The sequence below is a fragment of the Panthera onca genome, chromosome D4 (assembly GCF_046562875.1).
Source record: "Panthera onca isolate mPanOnc1 chromosome D4, mPanOnc1 haplotype 2, whole genome shotgun sequence".
In the NCBI taxonomy this organism is placed as follows: Eukaryota; Metazoa; Chordata; class Mammalia; order Carnivora; family Felidae; genus Panthera; species Panthera onca.
In genome coordinates, this window is record NC_138351.1 from 6045619 (window position 1) to 6062076 (window position 16458).

At 45.0% G+C, this 16458-nt stretch overlaps 1 protein-coding gene and 1 long non-coding RNA gene across 3 annotated transcripts in view; both read left to right on the forward strand.

Moving 5' to 3' along the window:
• LOC145713007 (uncharacterized) overlaps window positions 1-16458 on the forward strand; it is a 445152-nt gene that overhangs the window by 150665 nt on the left and 278029 nt on the right. The window lies entirely within an intron of this gene.
• The window catches only part of LOC132663702 (contactin-associated protein-like 3), a 193680-nt gene that overhangs the window by 72777 nt on the left and 104445 nt on the right, over window positions 1-16458 (forward strand). For both annotated transcript variants that reach the window (XM_060610214.3, XM_060610215.3), the window contains one exon: window positions 15444-15591. In XM_060610214.3, coding sequence (XP_060466197.1) covers window positions 15444-15591 — 148 coding nt within the window. The remainder of the gene's footprint in view (window positions 1-15443; window positions 15592-16458) is intronic.

Here is a 16458-nt window from a genome sequence, read left to right on the forward strand (position 1 = left end):
ATTAAAATTGCATTTTCTGCCAGTATCACTGTGTCGTGAATGGGGGAGTAAGTCCCCCTTGTGGGGTCTTTAAGGAGCGTTCCAATGCGGTTGTGCAAATTACACTCAAGCTAAGAAATCACAGGATTTATTAGACGCACAGCTCCTAGGGAGGGGGGCACAGCAGGCCACACCTGGCTAGTGGCCGCATGGCAGGAGTGGCCAGGGAGTGGTCCCACCCGGCCGGTGGGGAGCAGAGACGGGGGCATCTCTGGACAAGTACCCTTATTGGGGGTCAGGAGGGCACGCAAAGCCTGGAGGGGATTTCACTGGTCTATTTCAGTGTCACTGGATCCCAGACAGGGGAGGGCGAGAAGGGGTATTTGTGACAGGAGCCAGCCAGACCACACAGGGGCGCTGGGTGGGAGGTCACAGCCTCTGCGTGGGGACGTTGAGCCATCAGGAAAAGAAGTGTCAACAGTTTACGATCCAATCATCTTCACTCTTTATTCTCGTTTCAACCTTGTTTTCCTTCTCCGGGTATGAGAACCAGGACTGATCTTGCCCAGTACAGTTCTAAAGTATAGAAACAGACTGTAGTCACCTAACACTGGCAGAGAGGAAAGGTGTTCTCTTAGCTATTGGTGACGCAGAATTGAGACACGTGACAATGTGCTCAGGTCTCCGTAGAGTCCACGGGGCCCTGGACACCAGCTCCTGGCACTTCTCAGACTCCTCACTGCATTTTATTATTGTTTCAAAGAAAAGAACACCTCGTCTTTCTGTTTTTGTTCCTTCTTTCACTTCCATTCTTTCTCCCTTGCCTCATTCCACAAATCATCGGCCACGGAATTCGCGTGCTTTCTCATAATCTGTAAGTCACGAACACACCTTCCCTCCGCGGTGGGGGGTTGCCGGGGCAATCCCTGTCGCCTCTATTTTGCACAGAAAGCATGGAAGTTCGAGAAGATTAAAAGAAGCCAGGAATCACAGAACACAGACCCCAAGGGGCCTGTAAACGATCAGTGACACGGAGGACAGGCAGAGCCACACAGAAGCATCGGAGGATGTCAGCCGGTCCTCTGTGCTCCACTGAACCTTTGAGAAACAGGTGTCGAATGGAAAATGCCATCCGTGTATAGGGACATCCACCACATTTATGTCACTTTCGATGCATAGTGCAACTCAAAAGGTACAAACTAAAAAGCTTCGAGGCACCAGAACAGGACAGGAGAATTCTATCTTTGAATAGTTCTACGATATTTGAAGTGAACATTTAAAGTGAAAATGGTAGTCAGAGTATTTTTTTTTTTTAAATCACTGCTTAAGCAGCTATAAACATTTTTAAGAAAAATAGCCCAGGACAGAAATATAATCGAGATTGCACACATTCATGAATCTGTCTGACTCCTAACAAGCCCAACTTGGGAAGCCTGGAGCATTTTATATGTTAGAAGCATAATTATCAATCGTTAAAATACCCACTCGATCACACTACAGAACATTTTTATTGCTTTGCTTTTGAATGCTCACTTAAGAATTTTCTCTGAAATGTACTCAGAGCAGAGACAGTCAAACAATAAAAGTGAGATATTGGAAGACCATAATACTAAGAAACAGTCGGTGTAGAAACCGCTTAACCCTGGGAATATCTTCCCACATTTTTTGTTGTTTGGTTGGTCGGTTTGCTTTTCCCGGAGAGAAGCCTTTCATGAAGGAAGCCTGGTGTTTCGATGCTTGGAGGGAGGAATACCAGCGTTTCTTCTCTCCCTCTCCTTGCAGAGCAGACCTGTGAGGGGCCGAGCTCTATCTTTCTCCCCCGCTGTCGCTGGCTTCTTTTTTTTTTTTTTTTTAAATAAAATTTATTAAATGTTTTTTATTTTTGAGAGCATTCAAGCAGGGGAGGGGCAGAGAGAGAGGGAGAAAGAGGATCTGAAGCGGGCTCTGCACTGACAGAGAGCCAGACGCGGGGCTCACACTCAGTGACCCTGAGGTCATGACCTGAGCTTCGGCTCAGACCCTTGACCAACTGGGCCACCCAGCCGTCCCTCCCCGGTTTCTCCTGATGCGGAATCTTGGCTCTAACCATTGTCCTTTAAACTCTTCTGAACGGGGAAAATCTTGTCATGGGCTTTGCCTTTAACCATAGTTGGTAGGGTTTTCTGAGCCCATCTGGCCAAGCCGTCCGGGTGCCGAGGGGCGAGACGGAGGAGGCATTGGCTTGAGACAGACAGCAACTTGGCATCATAGTCTTGATGTTTCTTTTTTTTTTTTGGAGTTTCTCCTGAGAATTCCAACTTAGTTTTTCAGTGACTCAGCAGTCTTGGTAGGAAAACCCAAAAGTATGGGTAGATGAAACCTCCAGCACCCCAGTACAGTCTATGCGGGCGTTATTCCGAAGGCCTCGCACCCTCAGCCTGGGAGCCAGGCGTCCGGGGGGCTGATCCCCTGCTCCACTGTTTGCTGTAAAGCTTGGCAAAGAAACTTCCCTTTTCTGAGCCACTGTTTTTCTTTCTTCTACAAAAACAGCGTGATTAAAGCCTAACACACAGGGTTATGGTATGGATTCACTGAGATACTGCTTATGAAAAAATGTCACTTTTAAATATCGGTGTTTCTTTTTTTTTTTAATGTTTATTTATTTATTTTTTTATTTTGAGAGGGAGCGAGAGTGGGCATGCGAGCGAGGGAGGGGCAGGGGCAGAGAGAGAATCCCAAGCAGGCTCCTGTGCTGTTGACGTGGAGCCCGACTTGGGGCTCGATCCCACGAACCGTGAGATCATGACCTGAGCTGAAATCAAGAGTCAGAGGCTTTAACTGACTGAGCCACCCAGGCGCCCCACCAACCCCCCCCCCCAAAAAAAAAATCACTTTTAGTGTCCAGGAAATAGGAGGATCTCAACACCAGTGAGCCCTTTTCTTCAGATGGGTGTCTGTCTGGTGGAGGCCAGCAAAGAGAGGCTGTGGGGACAGTGACAAAGGCCGGGGTGCCCTGGCTGGCAGTTCAGCACCTGCAGATGCCCACGTTTGTTTTTTAAACATTTTTAAAAATGTTTTATTATTTATTTTTGAGAGAGAGAGAGACAGGGTGCGGGCAGGGGAGGGGCAGAGAGAGAGGGAGACACAGAATCCAAAGCAGCTCCAGGCTCTGAGCCGTCAGCACAGAGCCCGACGTGGGGCTCGAACTCACAAGCTGTGAGATCACGACCTGAGCCGAAGTCAGATGCTTAACCAACGGAGCCACCCAGGGGCCCCAGGTGCCCGCATGTTTTATGTTCCGTCCACAGAACGAGCCCGAGGCAAAACAGTAAGGCAGTCAAAGAAAGTGTTCTGTCATTTCCCTCCTACCTGTTCAGAGATGAGCATTTCTTCCACTCCGTCTGTGTCCTTGGCCCCAGGTAGGAATAGAGGGCGTTGAAATGTAAGCTCTCCTAGAAAGCAGCTTGACCGCTTCTGTCTGCCATCCTCCACAGAGCCTGACACAGAGCCTTCCCGCTGCTGTGGTTCAATAAATGTTGTTGGATGAATAAACGAGCGAGAGATCCTGACTTAAAAGAGCCCTTGAAAGATCCTACCTTGAAAGGGTAGTTCTGTTTCAGAAAGAGACTTCTGCGGATTGCAAGCTTTCAAACTCAGGGTGAATCAAAAGTTCAATGTCATGGTGGCCCCTTAGACTCTGTGCGAAAGAAGAGGATGGATATTTTGAAGGAGAATGACCATTTCAGGTATTTTTCAGGTCGTATGCCATAGATCGCCCAGGGATGGTAAAGTGGATGTTGCTTCTGCGTTTTGTCCTTTATAGTTTATCTACTGTAGACCTTTGCTCATCTGCTTAAGCCTGTTGTCAGTCAGATGTTAGGCATAAGTTATTAATTCTGCCACCTTGCGTTTTCAGCATTTACATGAATGAGATAAATCTTTGCTTTTATTTATTTATTTATTTATTTATTTATTTATTTATTTATTTATATAAGACATTAGATATCATATATATGTATATGTATACCTATATCTGTATAGCATTTCTGAAATCTTAGTAGCTAAGGCTTGTGATAAAACATGGGCAGACCTACTATACTCCACAATGGAGGATTTTCTTCTAAAACTTTGTCTGACTCTGTGAAATAATCCGGAAGGGTGGTAATGACGAGCAGCTTTGCTTTACAAACCAGACAACATCGACAAACTCTCGCGCTCGTCTGGTCAGATTGATTGGATCATATGTAGGTGGGGGTTTAAGTTGTCCTGATAATTAAGTGAGGAGGTCTAAGCAAAGTTCTTGGCTCCAGACTTTATTCATAGGAGGCTGTCCACAAACACAGAACATCACAATTATGATCATTTCGTGAATAATTTGGTAATATATTTTCTTCTCTCTTGGGTTCTCTTCTCTTGGGTACTTCTCCCATCCAAGTACTAACCAGGCACGACCCTGCTTAGCTTCTGAGGTCAGTCGGGATTGGGGCGCATTCGGGGTGGTCCGGCCATAGACTTCTCTTGGATACTTCTAAAGCCAGTTCACAAATTTCAGTTAATGTGAATTTCACAAAATTTGGGAAACCAATGGGCTTTTGTTGCCTGGTGGCAAAATACCATCTGAAATTGATTTGGGGGGTGCCTGGGTGGCTCACTCATTTAAGCGTCTGACTCTTGGTTTCAGCTCAGGTCGTGATCTCATTGTGATGAGATTGAACCCCGTGTCAGGCTCGTGATGACAGTGTGGAGCCTGCTTGGGATTCTCTCTCCCTGTCTCTCTGCCCCATGGCTCCTCCCCTCAAAATAAAGGAATAAACTTAAAAAAGAAATTGATTTGGGATGATGCATTAAAAAGCTTCTCCCTCATAGAGGGGAAAAGTGATTATGCAGTAGCGTGTACAACCTTTAAGTAGAAATACCATTCGTAGGAACATGTATTTCCGAATTCCTCGAATCTGGGCAATCTCCCCACTCCCCCATATGCACCAAGGCATTCGTGGTCACTGCAACATGGTTTGTAACAGCCAAAAATCAACAACTACCTAGGTGTTTATCAATATGGGACGGGTTAAGTCAATACTTAGCTTTTGAATATTTTATGAGAACGCCTTGATCTCTCCAAAGTAAATGGTAATAAGTAAATGACAAAGTGGTAAGCAGATACATGGCACTTCCCAAGTGTCGGCCGCTGTTCCTCGCAGCAAGGGAGTACTGTTGTCATTTTACAGGCACGGATGGGCTAAGGAAACTGTCCAAGATCTCCCAGTGACTGGTTGACAGTGAGGTAAACAAATTTATTAACTGACACAAAGAAGGTTGGATCAGATGCGCTCTGAGATCTCTCGAGCGGTCGTATCTCAAAGGGCTATGAGCCTGGGCTTTGGGGTCAGACAGCCCTTTGGTCAGACCCCGGCCAGCTGTTCCCCTGGGGCAGACGACTGAACACTGAACCAGTTTTCTAATCTGTGCCAAGTAAAGAGCAGACACCGCCTGGCGGGGTCATGGACGGGGGGCCAATGGTGATGACACAGGGTGAGGAGCGTCTAGTGGGGGGACACTCTCCGGACCCTAGAGTTGGCATAAAGATTAGTTTACACTGAAGGCATTCGGGAATGAATGGCTGCAGAAAGGAGCCTTCTTGGAACTTTCTTAATCTGAGTTAAAAGCAGCTGCTTCTGAGAAGTGAGGCTGTGGTGAATCCCCTCCTCAAGGCGGATCCGGCCCCGGGAGAGAGATCAAGATAAACCTCCCATAAATCCCCTCTCCACGGGGTTTCATGGCACAGAAAAAGAAAGACCACTGTCCCCTGCATGAACAAATATTACCATTATTTTCCCTGCCTCTGGTTTGTTCTCGCGAAACCGCTTTGTCTTTCCTAAAGACACCTTTTTGTTCTTTCCGTAGAAGCCCTGTCTCCTCCGTCTTTCCCTGCTAAGTGAGGTCTGCAAGCCTCCAACTGGTGAGCCAACTGGGAGCCAGCTACTTCTTTTGTTAACTCCTATTTATGTGAACACATTTTTTCTCCTGTTCATCTGCCTTTTGTCAGTTTATTCTGCTTGGTTATTTTGAGAGAGGGAGAGTGTGTGTGTGAGCAGGGAAGGGGTAGAGAGAGAGGGAGAGAGGAAATCCCAAGTAGGCTCTGCGCTGTCTGCATAGAGCCTGATGCGGGGCTTGATCTCACAAACGGTGAGATCGTGACCTGAGCCGAAACCAAGAGTTGGACGCTTAACCAGCTGAGCCACCCAGGCGCCCCATGTCAGTTTATTCTGAGACCCTCAGTCACTGCATCCGAGGGACTCAGGACATCTTTCCTCCCTGATGCTGGCAGGTGTTCAGTGCGAATTATCATCATCCCTTGTGATTCTGAAATCTCAGGATTCTACTTTCGTCTGCATATTTAAAGAGTCCAAAATGTACCCTAAGATTATAAATGAGATCATCAAGCATACTGAAGCACTGAGGTAAACATTTTGAAATGGAAAAGATCTCGATTGTACACATAGCATAATGTAGTTTCCAATTCTGTAAAATTTTACGTAGGTGCAAATTCGACTGCAGAAACAAACCATGGAGACTAATTATATGAGCAGAATATAGCATCGCAAAACTAATAATGAGCAAATGGGATGTCTAGTTAATGAGATGCATGCTTTTTATTATGCCACAGGTTGATTAAAAATGAATGGTAAGCAGTTTACAAAAGTGACGTCACTTGATCCTGCCTCTAACTGATTAAATCCAGGATGAGCTCCTCATGTGCCTTTCTGAAGATTGGGAACAGGGTGGGTCTCTTCTCCCTGCCCCCCTTTTGGAGGAGGAAAGAGGGAGGATATCTCCAAGTGACAGGGACTGGCGACTTGTGGATCCGGCGGTCTTCCCTGTTGGGACGAGGGATCAGGCGGCATTTGCTAATGCTTTCCCCAGTGCCTGGGACGTAGGCTTGAGCTTCTCTAGAACGTTGTTAATGATAGGAAGGATCCTGTGGCAGACAGGTAGCATTCACTATGCCTGATGTGTGCCCTGTCTCGAATCAGGGGGATCCCTGTTAGAAAATCTGAAAAGAAAGGATTGATGGGAAGCGGTAAACGCAGAAGACAATTATAATAAATCATACAAAAATGGTTAACTGTGGGGCTGGGGAAAGAGTGGCTTCTGCATGTTAAGCTTTTCTGTACTGTTCGAATTTTCTAGCCAAGGCCATCTATGCGTATCATTTATTTTCCGTGTCAATCAGGGCTTTCCTGCTAGTGAAAACACAGACGACATTTTGTTCTTTCTTGTTATTTTGTATTAAGCAACAGGAGAACGCACAGTATTTAAAAAAAAAGGAATAAATTAAAAAAATAGTTTGCCGTCGTGCATTAATAAAGGCGAACAAAAGAGCAAGACAGAAATTAACAGACCAGTATATGAAAATATATAAATGATTGCACAGCAACTTGAGTTAAATAGATTCTTTAGTCCCCCACCTTTTCATACACGTTCTCCAGTGTCTTCAGGGAGACGAACTTTAAAATTTCCACCCAGAACTGCGAGGTGTCTGAACTTTTGCTCTATTTGCAGCAGGCTAGCCTGCTTGTTTTCTGGATGCTGGGAGAAGACTAAGAGACACCTGGGTCAGAGACAGAGGCGTGTGTGACTTACTTGGTTACCCAGAAAGCCCAGCAGGCAGCCTCACGTACCGGCCGCAGTTCTCCTTGACCCTGCGTCACCCGTGGGCCGTGTTTATAGGCTCAGGTGGATGCCTGCATGCACGTGGGGTTATGTTACGAGAGCTTAGGGAACCTGAATCTTTTGTGCAGGACACATGCTTGCCCTTAGCTTGGAAGAAAAAGATTATCTCACAAGGAAGCTTTCTGTATAAATGTCCTTGGAAGATAGTTCGGGATAAAAGATAGTCAGGGCTTCCGTTTGTAAGAGGTGCAGAAATGTGAGAAACCCATGGAGAATTGTCTTACCTCTGCTCTGGCCCCTACACGGCCTTTTGTCTTCCCTATGAAATGGCTATTATGTGGCACAAAGGACCTCCTTCGTGTTTATGTCAACTGACTTTTCAGATACAGCCTTCTTGTATCCTATGCGAAGTAGGATTCTTGTGTCAGAGTTAATTTTGAACTTCTAGTGGCCCTAATCATCTTGGTTGGACGGTGTTGCTGATTCAGATTTAAAACGCTAAGAAAAGAGCATCCTCGTTTTGTTACTAAAACAAGCCAAACAGTTTGGGATAGATAATTAGTTGAAAAACAGCTATTTGATCTTGACATAGTTTTCAACTTCTTTGGCTAAATCCTATTTAAGTTATTAACACTTCCTTTTGAACGCAGAATTGTAACTACCACTCAGAAATGACTTATTTTTTTCTAGAAAGGCTAGAAAAATCCTGTGATGGTAAGTATGTTTCCCTTATAAACAGTGTAGGATAAATCTAAATGTCTTATTTGAGAAGAAAATTTTCAACGGAAAAAATTTGCATTCCGTTGCTGCAGGATTGTTTACTTGTTTCCCTATATTAAAACAGGCAGTTTGGCTCTTTTTAAAAAAAATATGTATTTAAAGTTTGTTTGTTTGTTTGTTTGTTTATTTAAATATTGACTCAGTGTGGGGCTGGACCTCACTGCCCCCAACGTCAAGAGTCGCACACTTCTCCAACCCAGCCAGCCGGGCGCCCCGGTAGTTAGCCTCTGGAAAGAAATTAAAATCCACACCGAATATTTCAGAAGTATTTAGTTGCTCAGTCTCCCTCAGAGGTTATTTAAAAATAGGGTTTTTGTTCGAGCTGTATATCGCTACTGTGGAGTTTTCTTTTCCCCCCAGTTTATGGTGCCGTCACTGACACATAATACGAAGGTGTCCGACGTGGTGATCTGACGTGTGGACGTATTGCGAAATGATCCCCACGATGAGCGTGGTCGACACCCAGCACCTCATATATTTTCTCGTGACTCTCGAGGCTAAAAGTCCAAGATGAAGGTGTGGGGAGTTTTGGTTTCCCCTACGGCCTCTCTTTCTTGACTTGCCGATGGCCACTTTCTCCCCGGGTCCTCAGATGGTCTTCCCTCTGTGTGTACCCTATCTAGGGTCTGTCCGTCTGTCCAGATGTCCCCTTCTTACAACAACCCAATAACACTGGATTAGGACTCACTGTAATGACCTCATTTTACCGTAATCACCTCTTTATAGACCCTTTCTCCAAATACAGTCATATTCTGAAGCACTATGGGTTTGGGCTTAAACATACGAATTTTGAGGGGGACACAGTTTAGCCCATCATAGTGAGTGACATGAGTTCCCTGCCTTATGACGTATTTTATTTTTTAAATATTTAAAATTTTATTCTTATTTGAGATAGGGATAGCATGTGAGTGCACACGAGCAGGAAGGAGGGGCAGAGGGAGAGAGAGAGAGAGACAGAGGGAGAGAGAATCTTAAGCAGGCCCCATGCTGAGCATGGAGGGCTGGGTCCCACGACCCTGGGATCATGACCTGAGCCGAAACCAAGGGTCGGATGCTCAGCCAACTGAGCCGCCCAGGAGCCCCTTAATGTCTAATTAAACACAAACTGGTATCAGTTCAAGTCACTGGTTCTTCTCAAGGGGAAATCTTTCTCAATTTTGTATAAATAATCCATTTTATGTATCATTATTTTCAACATATACAGGAGGCTAACAGGACAGTGTTATTCTGCCAATAATCTGAACTGTTAAAGAATGCCCTCAAAACTATGCCTAGAGTCAAATTTAAACGTTTTATTTAATCCTTTTATTTCAACAAATTTATTTAATTTCTTCCAGTTGCTGATAGGATGTGCACACTATTAAACACTCATTTGAGGCATTTCTTATAAAACCGGCTAAACTTTATTTTACTCTTTTGTGTGCCTCCTCACATACTGAAAGCTAAGTCATTTTTCAGAAACTAAGTTTGTGCCATATATGAAGTCACACACGCTTATTTGCAATGTTCTGGTATTGTTTTCAATAACCGTATATTGTTTTTAAAATACGATCTCGTGGAGGCACCCGGGTGGCTCAGTCGGTGAAGCGTCTGACTGTTGATTTTGGCTCAGGTCATGATCTCATAGGTTCGTGGGATCGAGACCCACATTGGACTCTGTGCTGACAGCATGGAGCCTGCTTAGGATTTTCTCTCTCCCTCGCTGTCTGCCCCTTCCTCCCTTGTGTTTCACGCGCATGCGCGCGCTCTCTCTCTCTCTCTCTCTCTCTCTCTCTCTCTCTGTCTCAAAAATACCTAAGTAAATATTAAAGTAAAATCAAATAAAATACCATGTTGTTGGCATTGGAAATATTTTTTTTCCTGGCTTTTTCTTTACCTCTTTGCCAGCAAAAAATGGCCAGATAGCTTATAAAATGTATTTCTGTTGATCATTTAGGAAGATTGGGAAGGGAAGAGTATGGAGAAACCCAAACTCTAGTTTTCCTGCAGAGTCAAGGAAACCTGACTTCTCTCCTGGGTTCATATTTCAGGCAGAAGGTAAAACAAAGTGGTAAAAGCCTAACACTTAGCAATACAACTTTAGCAAAAATAAAGTTTTAAAAATACTTTATTTCAGCCATATTTCGGCAATGTTTACACTGCCCTTCTCTATACCGCGCAGATTAAAAAAAAAAAAAAATCACGTCAATCAAGAGCAGCGGCATTTAGGACCTGTTTCTTGCGTCTGTGTTGGCCCCGGGGGTGTGGACGGCTCCAGGGCTGGGCCCCGTGGGTTTCGGGGTGGCGTAGCTGTACTCGCTCATGGGGTGGGTTCTGCCTGGAGGCAGGGGCAGGTGTTGGGACACAGAGAGGTGGTTGTGTCTTTTGGGTCAGCTGTGGGTTTGACTTTGTGACTTGCTTCCACGAAGAGGCCATAAAACATACCAGGAACCACTCATTAAGTGCACGCTGTTTCCGGCACATGGAGATTTTCACATCAGAATATACTACTTACGTGCCTGTAAGGTACCTATTGTGTGCATTCAGACATACGTCTTACGCACAAGCAAATCTTTTAAGCACACTTGGGGGGCGTGTTTTCTGGTTTTAAGCCGGACGAGAGATTATCCATTCCCTTTCTAGAACACGTTGAAGTAAACGTATCTGCACGCGTTGAGGCTTGAGCGGTCACCGGGCACGAAGCCTGCTGGCCTGGATGACTGAGCGGCTCCTTCCGGGTCCGACACGTGACATCCAGTCCGTGTTACTGAATGTCCAGTTCAGTCAGTAAAACCAAAGTGGCAGGAGGATACTTTCCTTGTTTCCTTTGAGTGTAAACCTTGTGGTACTTCCTGGTTCACTAAAATGTTAAAAATAATTTATCACAAGAGCATGGACGTTAAAGCAACTGACCACAGCGTTCGCATGGTCTGATTACAGGAAATGATTTTAGTACGTCCTTTCGTGGCCCGCGAGCCTCCAAAAATAACAGGGACAAAATGTTATATTTAACAATAGCAATAATTGTTAGTATTCCCCCATTACTCATGAAGAAGCAGAGACGTGGGGAGATTAAGTATTTGTCGTCCAACACCATCATGGTCCGGCACTGAAAATGGCCAGAATTAGAGCTCAGAGCTCGGGGATTCCCGCAGACCCCCTTAGTCCCCGCAACATCCCCTCTCCTACCGCAGAGGTCTTAAAATGCAGTGAACAGTGTGAGTGCAGAGCGAAGCTTGGATTTCGTAGGGGCCCAGCTTAGAGCCCTAATGATTATTTATTTTTAAAATCACGGAGACCCATTTCTGTAGACAGCCCCACTCCTATTTTGAAACAAAGAATTGGTAGGAAAGCCTTTCTCACGACGCAGATATTTCAGACGTACAGTGACAAATACATGATCGGCATCTCGAAGGTCATTTGTTGACTCTAATGCAGAATGGGATGGGGCACGTTACGCTGGAGACTGGGGCTTTGCCTGAGCCTCGTAATGATCCTTTCCTGTGATTTAGATCCTACTGATGTGACTGCTGAATAAACGAAATGCAGAGTGGGCAGCTTTTCAGAAATGTCATCGATTGCTAAAACATATTATTTTAGAAACGCATCTGTAGCATGTGAATGGAGCCCAAGCCGCGGACTCGGGTTCCCTTCCGCATAGCTAACGGGGAAACGGAAAACTTCATCAGACGTTGTTTGTTCCTAATCATGGATGAAACACTCAATTGTGATGCTTTTAAAGTGATTGAATATTGAGTCCACGTCTAGCTGAAGTGTTTCTGATCGATAGTGGGGGGGGGGGTGTTGGTTTATTTTTTTTCCAGTTCATGTGTTATTTATTAATTGTGATGTATAATATTTGTTGAGTGCAATTAGTTTAATTGTGATGTATAATATTTATTATGCCAGCCAGGTACTGTTGTGAACATTTTCAAATATTAGCTTATTTTTTAAAATTTAAATCCAAGTTAGTTAACCTATACTGTAATAATGATTTCGGGAATAGAATTTAGTGATTCATCACTTACATATAACCCCCAGTGCTCATCCCGACAAGCGCCCTCCTTAATGCCCGTCGCCCATTTAGCCCATCCCTCCACCCAGCACCCCTCCAGCGACCCTCAGCAGGAATGCCATGGAGAAAACGGTTAGATGATGAACCCGTGAAACTCTCATACCCTAGCCCATCAGAACTGTAAGAGTTTTTCTTGTTCCTACTTTATACATGAAGATGCCGGCTTCCCTGAGGTCACTCCCGTAACGAGAGATGGGGAAGAAGTTGGATGGAGCCGATTTTCGATTTTCATAGGTCTGCGTGGAGGGGAGCCTGGGTGAGAGCTGCTGAGGAATTGCCCAGGGCAGCTCGCTTCCACCGGGACCGCTGCTTTCTGCTCCCGTGGGGTCTGCCCCTTCCCGCGTGTTAGAACAGGGCGAGGGTGACCCTTTCTTCTTGTCCGTCTGCGTTCAGCCTGTGCATCTGTGTTTGTTCTGGAAACACTAAACCAAAAATATAGAATAATAGATTATATAGATAGAAGAATAGAATAGAATAGAATAGAATAGAATAATAGATTAGAATAGAATAATAGATTATACCACCTCTGAAAAAGAAACGTTAGCTTAACAAAAATATACGGGATCACTTCAGTAATTAGCCCCAAACATGAGAGCATAGATATCCTAGTAGAGATCCCACCTGTGCGAGACTCACTTCACTTAATCTCTGTATCTTTAAGGAAACGTATCATTGATTTGTATCCAAAAGGACTGTTAATAATTCTACATGAGACACAAATCACGTAATTCCTTAAAATTAGAATGAATTATGATAATCACATAGGTGTATACATACACATACATAGGTTCCAAGTATTTGAATATAATTAAAATCGGACACGATGAATGTTTTGTTTTGAACACGGATTCTCAGAAGCTGTGAAGAGTGTGTTTTGAATCCCCACTTTTCATAGACTATTAAGACATTATTGCCACTTGAAGTATTTCTTAAAGAGTATTCTGTGTAAATTCCACTAAAATAGAACTCGAAATTCCTTTTGCTGTCTGGCACTATCATCACACAATCTGAAGGGCGATTTTCAGAATTTATAGTCAGTAAACAATATTTTAGAAGGAAGTAATTATATATCAAGAAAATACAACTTAAGTATCCTTCTTAGGAAGTAATTTAATTAAATGGTTCATGCTGAGATTTACAAGTTTTGTCAGCAACACTCAAATAAATATTGACTTCAATTCTTTTTTCTTTAAGTTTATTTATTTTGAGAGTGAGAGAGAGCACATGGTGGGGAGGGGCAGAGAGAGAAGGAGAGAGGGAATCCCAAGCAGGCTCCGCCGTGTCCGCACAGAGCCCGACGCTGGGCTTGATCCCATGACCTGAGCGGAAATCGAGAGTCAGTTGCTTACCCGACTAGCCACCTGAGTGCCCCTTGACTTCAGTTCTTAAATTGAATTACAAGTTGGGCATCACCGTGAATGTAGGAGCTGATGTTTCTCCCTTCACTGTTTTACCTGCACATCTTGGGTACTGAACCTGAGATGTTAAGTAACAGGATGCTGAGTTTGACAGATGAGCCCCCTCGGCCGAAGGTACCGACGGTATCCAAAATGGCAGCCAGGGGCACAGCCACAGTGGCCAGCCTTCGTGGACTGCCTACCTCCAGGCCGATATGGGAATGTTACTTTTCAGATATTGTCTAACTTAGTAACATCTCAACCTGTGGAGTTAGGGTTTACAAGCTGGTTTTGTAGGCAAGGGAACTGTGGCCTGCAGCCCATAACTACAACTAAGGCCACGGGCCGGCAAGTGGTGGGGCAGGTACAATGCAGTTCTAAATTCACCTCTGGAGCGTGGAGGCACGCTGATCGTGGCGTAGCAGTTGCCAACCCTTGAAAACGAAGACGGCGTAAAGGACAAAGATGACACTTCCATTGAACGAGAGAGAGATGACTGAGTGCGTCTGAGTTGGTATTTCATTCTCTAGCCCAGAGGAAGAGTTATAGCAACTGAGAATCCCACCACATTGGAGCTTTTGATATCCTTAGTTCCGTCTGTCTATACCTCGTTGTCGTGGCTTACTAGGGATTGAACTTGATTTGGTCGTTAAGCTGGGGCCTAGTGTTCCACAAGGCCAGACAACGAGGCAGGCATCATTCCTGGCTGAGCTAAGAAGAACTTCGCTCCCGGCCTGTTTGATTGTATCTGGCTGTTTGTGTGACATGCAGGCAGGAAGGTGAGTCTGACCTTCTGATGCAAGTGGGCATAAGGAAGGGCCGACTTTTTCCCCCTAATTATATTACCGTCATACGCAGGAGTATTACGGGGACATCTTTTGCCTCTCTGAATAATAAAACTGGGAGAGATCGAAGAGCGTACAACTGGAAGTTTTGACTGTTGGGTTCCAAAGAACTGACAGAATTTTAGGTAGACTTAACGTTTGGCATTACGTTTTAGAAGCTGAGGGCCCTTACTCGTTCTTTGCGGAGCATAGACCGGTAAGGTCCTTGGATGGGGTAGCATTTTCTAGTAAGATGCTGTGTAACAGGAAAACTTTAGATTGTTACGACTACTATTATAGCCTAGGCCATCTGGGAAAATTGGTTAAGAATCTGATGACGAATCAATGGAATCAACTTTGAAAGGCCACATGAAGTGTCAGGGGTTGGGCATCTGGGTAGCTCATTGGTTGGGCATCCGATTCTTGATTTCGGCTCAGGTCATGATCCCAGGGTTGTGGGATCCAGCCCTGCATCGGGCTCCATGTTCCGCTTGATTGCCTTGGATGTGGGGCTGCGTGTGAACGTCTGCAAATTCCTTATTTACCCTGCAAATAAGGGAAACTTAGACCGTGGCGACTAATCCAGGCCCTGAAGAAAGGTTGTCGCACAGCCTCTCAAACGTTAGCGGCGTTTCTATAAAGCGGGCGGCCTTTTGCGTATTAACAAGGTGAGGCACCCATCCCTCACAGGCACGAGAGGTGACAGCGTGAACTCGGCATTCTGCAGACACATTGATCCCTTTCTCCGTTTTCTCCCAGGGTTTTCCAGGAAACACAAACGCAGACAGCGTGGTACATTACAGACTCGAGCCTCCCTTCGAAGCCAGGTTCCTGCGCTTCCTCCCCGTAGCCTGGAACCCTAAGGGCAGGATTGGGATGCGGATAGAAGTGTACGGATGTGCATACAGTAAGTGGTGTTTATTTCCCCCCGCCGACAGCGATGACGGGCTGACGTGCTCTAAATGCCGAACTGAAAACTGAACCTGACTTCTCTCAGCCTTTTAAATATCCACGTAAAACGGTTTTTTATGGAACGCCTTGATATTATGCTGTCTTTAGTTATTTTCTAGTCGAATGTGCAGGTGCACCTGGCCTGAGCCTCAGAACCTTTACTTCATGAAAGTAACGAACTCCAAATCGACAGCAGTCATTTACTGGGACCGATGATGCTGTTCTCTGAGGCTGTCACTGGGGTGACCCTCGTGTGGGGACGCTGGTGATCTTGTTTTCCCCGAACCCCACGATGATGACTCAGTTCTTCTTTTAGGTTCACCGCTTGCGTCTCCACTTTTCTCTGCTTGAGGCCTCTTTTGAACGTCATTTACATGTCGTGTCTTCCCTCTTTTCTCTACTGATGAGAAGAGTAACAAAAATCGCGTAAATACAAGCATAAACACCTTCAGTGAAGTCCATGGGGGAATCAACTCTACGGTTGCCATTTCGATGATCTAGAATATACCAGTATTTACTTAAAGTAACACGAAAAGAAAAAATACTGATTAAAAAATACCTTCTAGAAAACCGGAGACTAACCCAAAGAGTGTATCGGATGGGGACGTCTCGTAAGGTTGGGTTTTTGGTCCCACTTCATTTCGAAAGCGATGTCTTTTCTCCCAAATTCGGTTCTCGTAACCACTATATTATCCTGGCCTTCATTTCCTCATTCCCTCACTTGCCATCTAAGAATTTATCGGACACTTGGCCATTTGCCAAGAACTGTGTTAAACATTGGAGGTGGGGGGCCGTTCTAGAATGATTCATTTTTGTTGTCAGG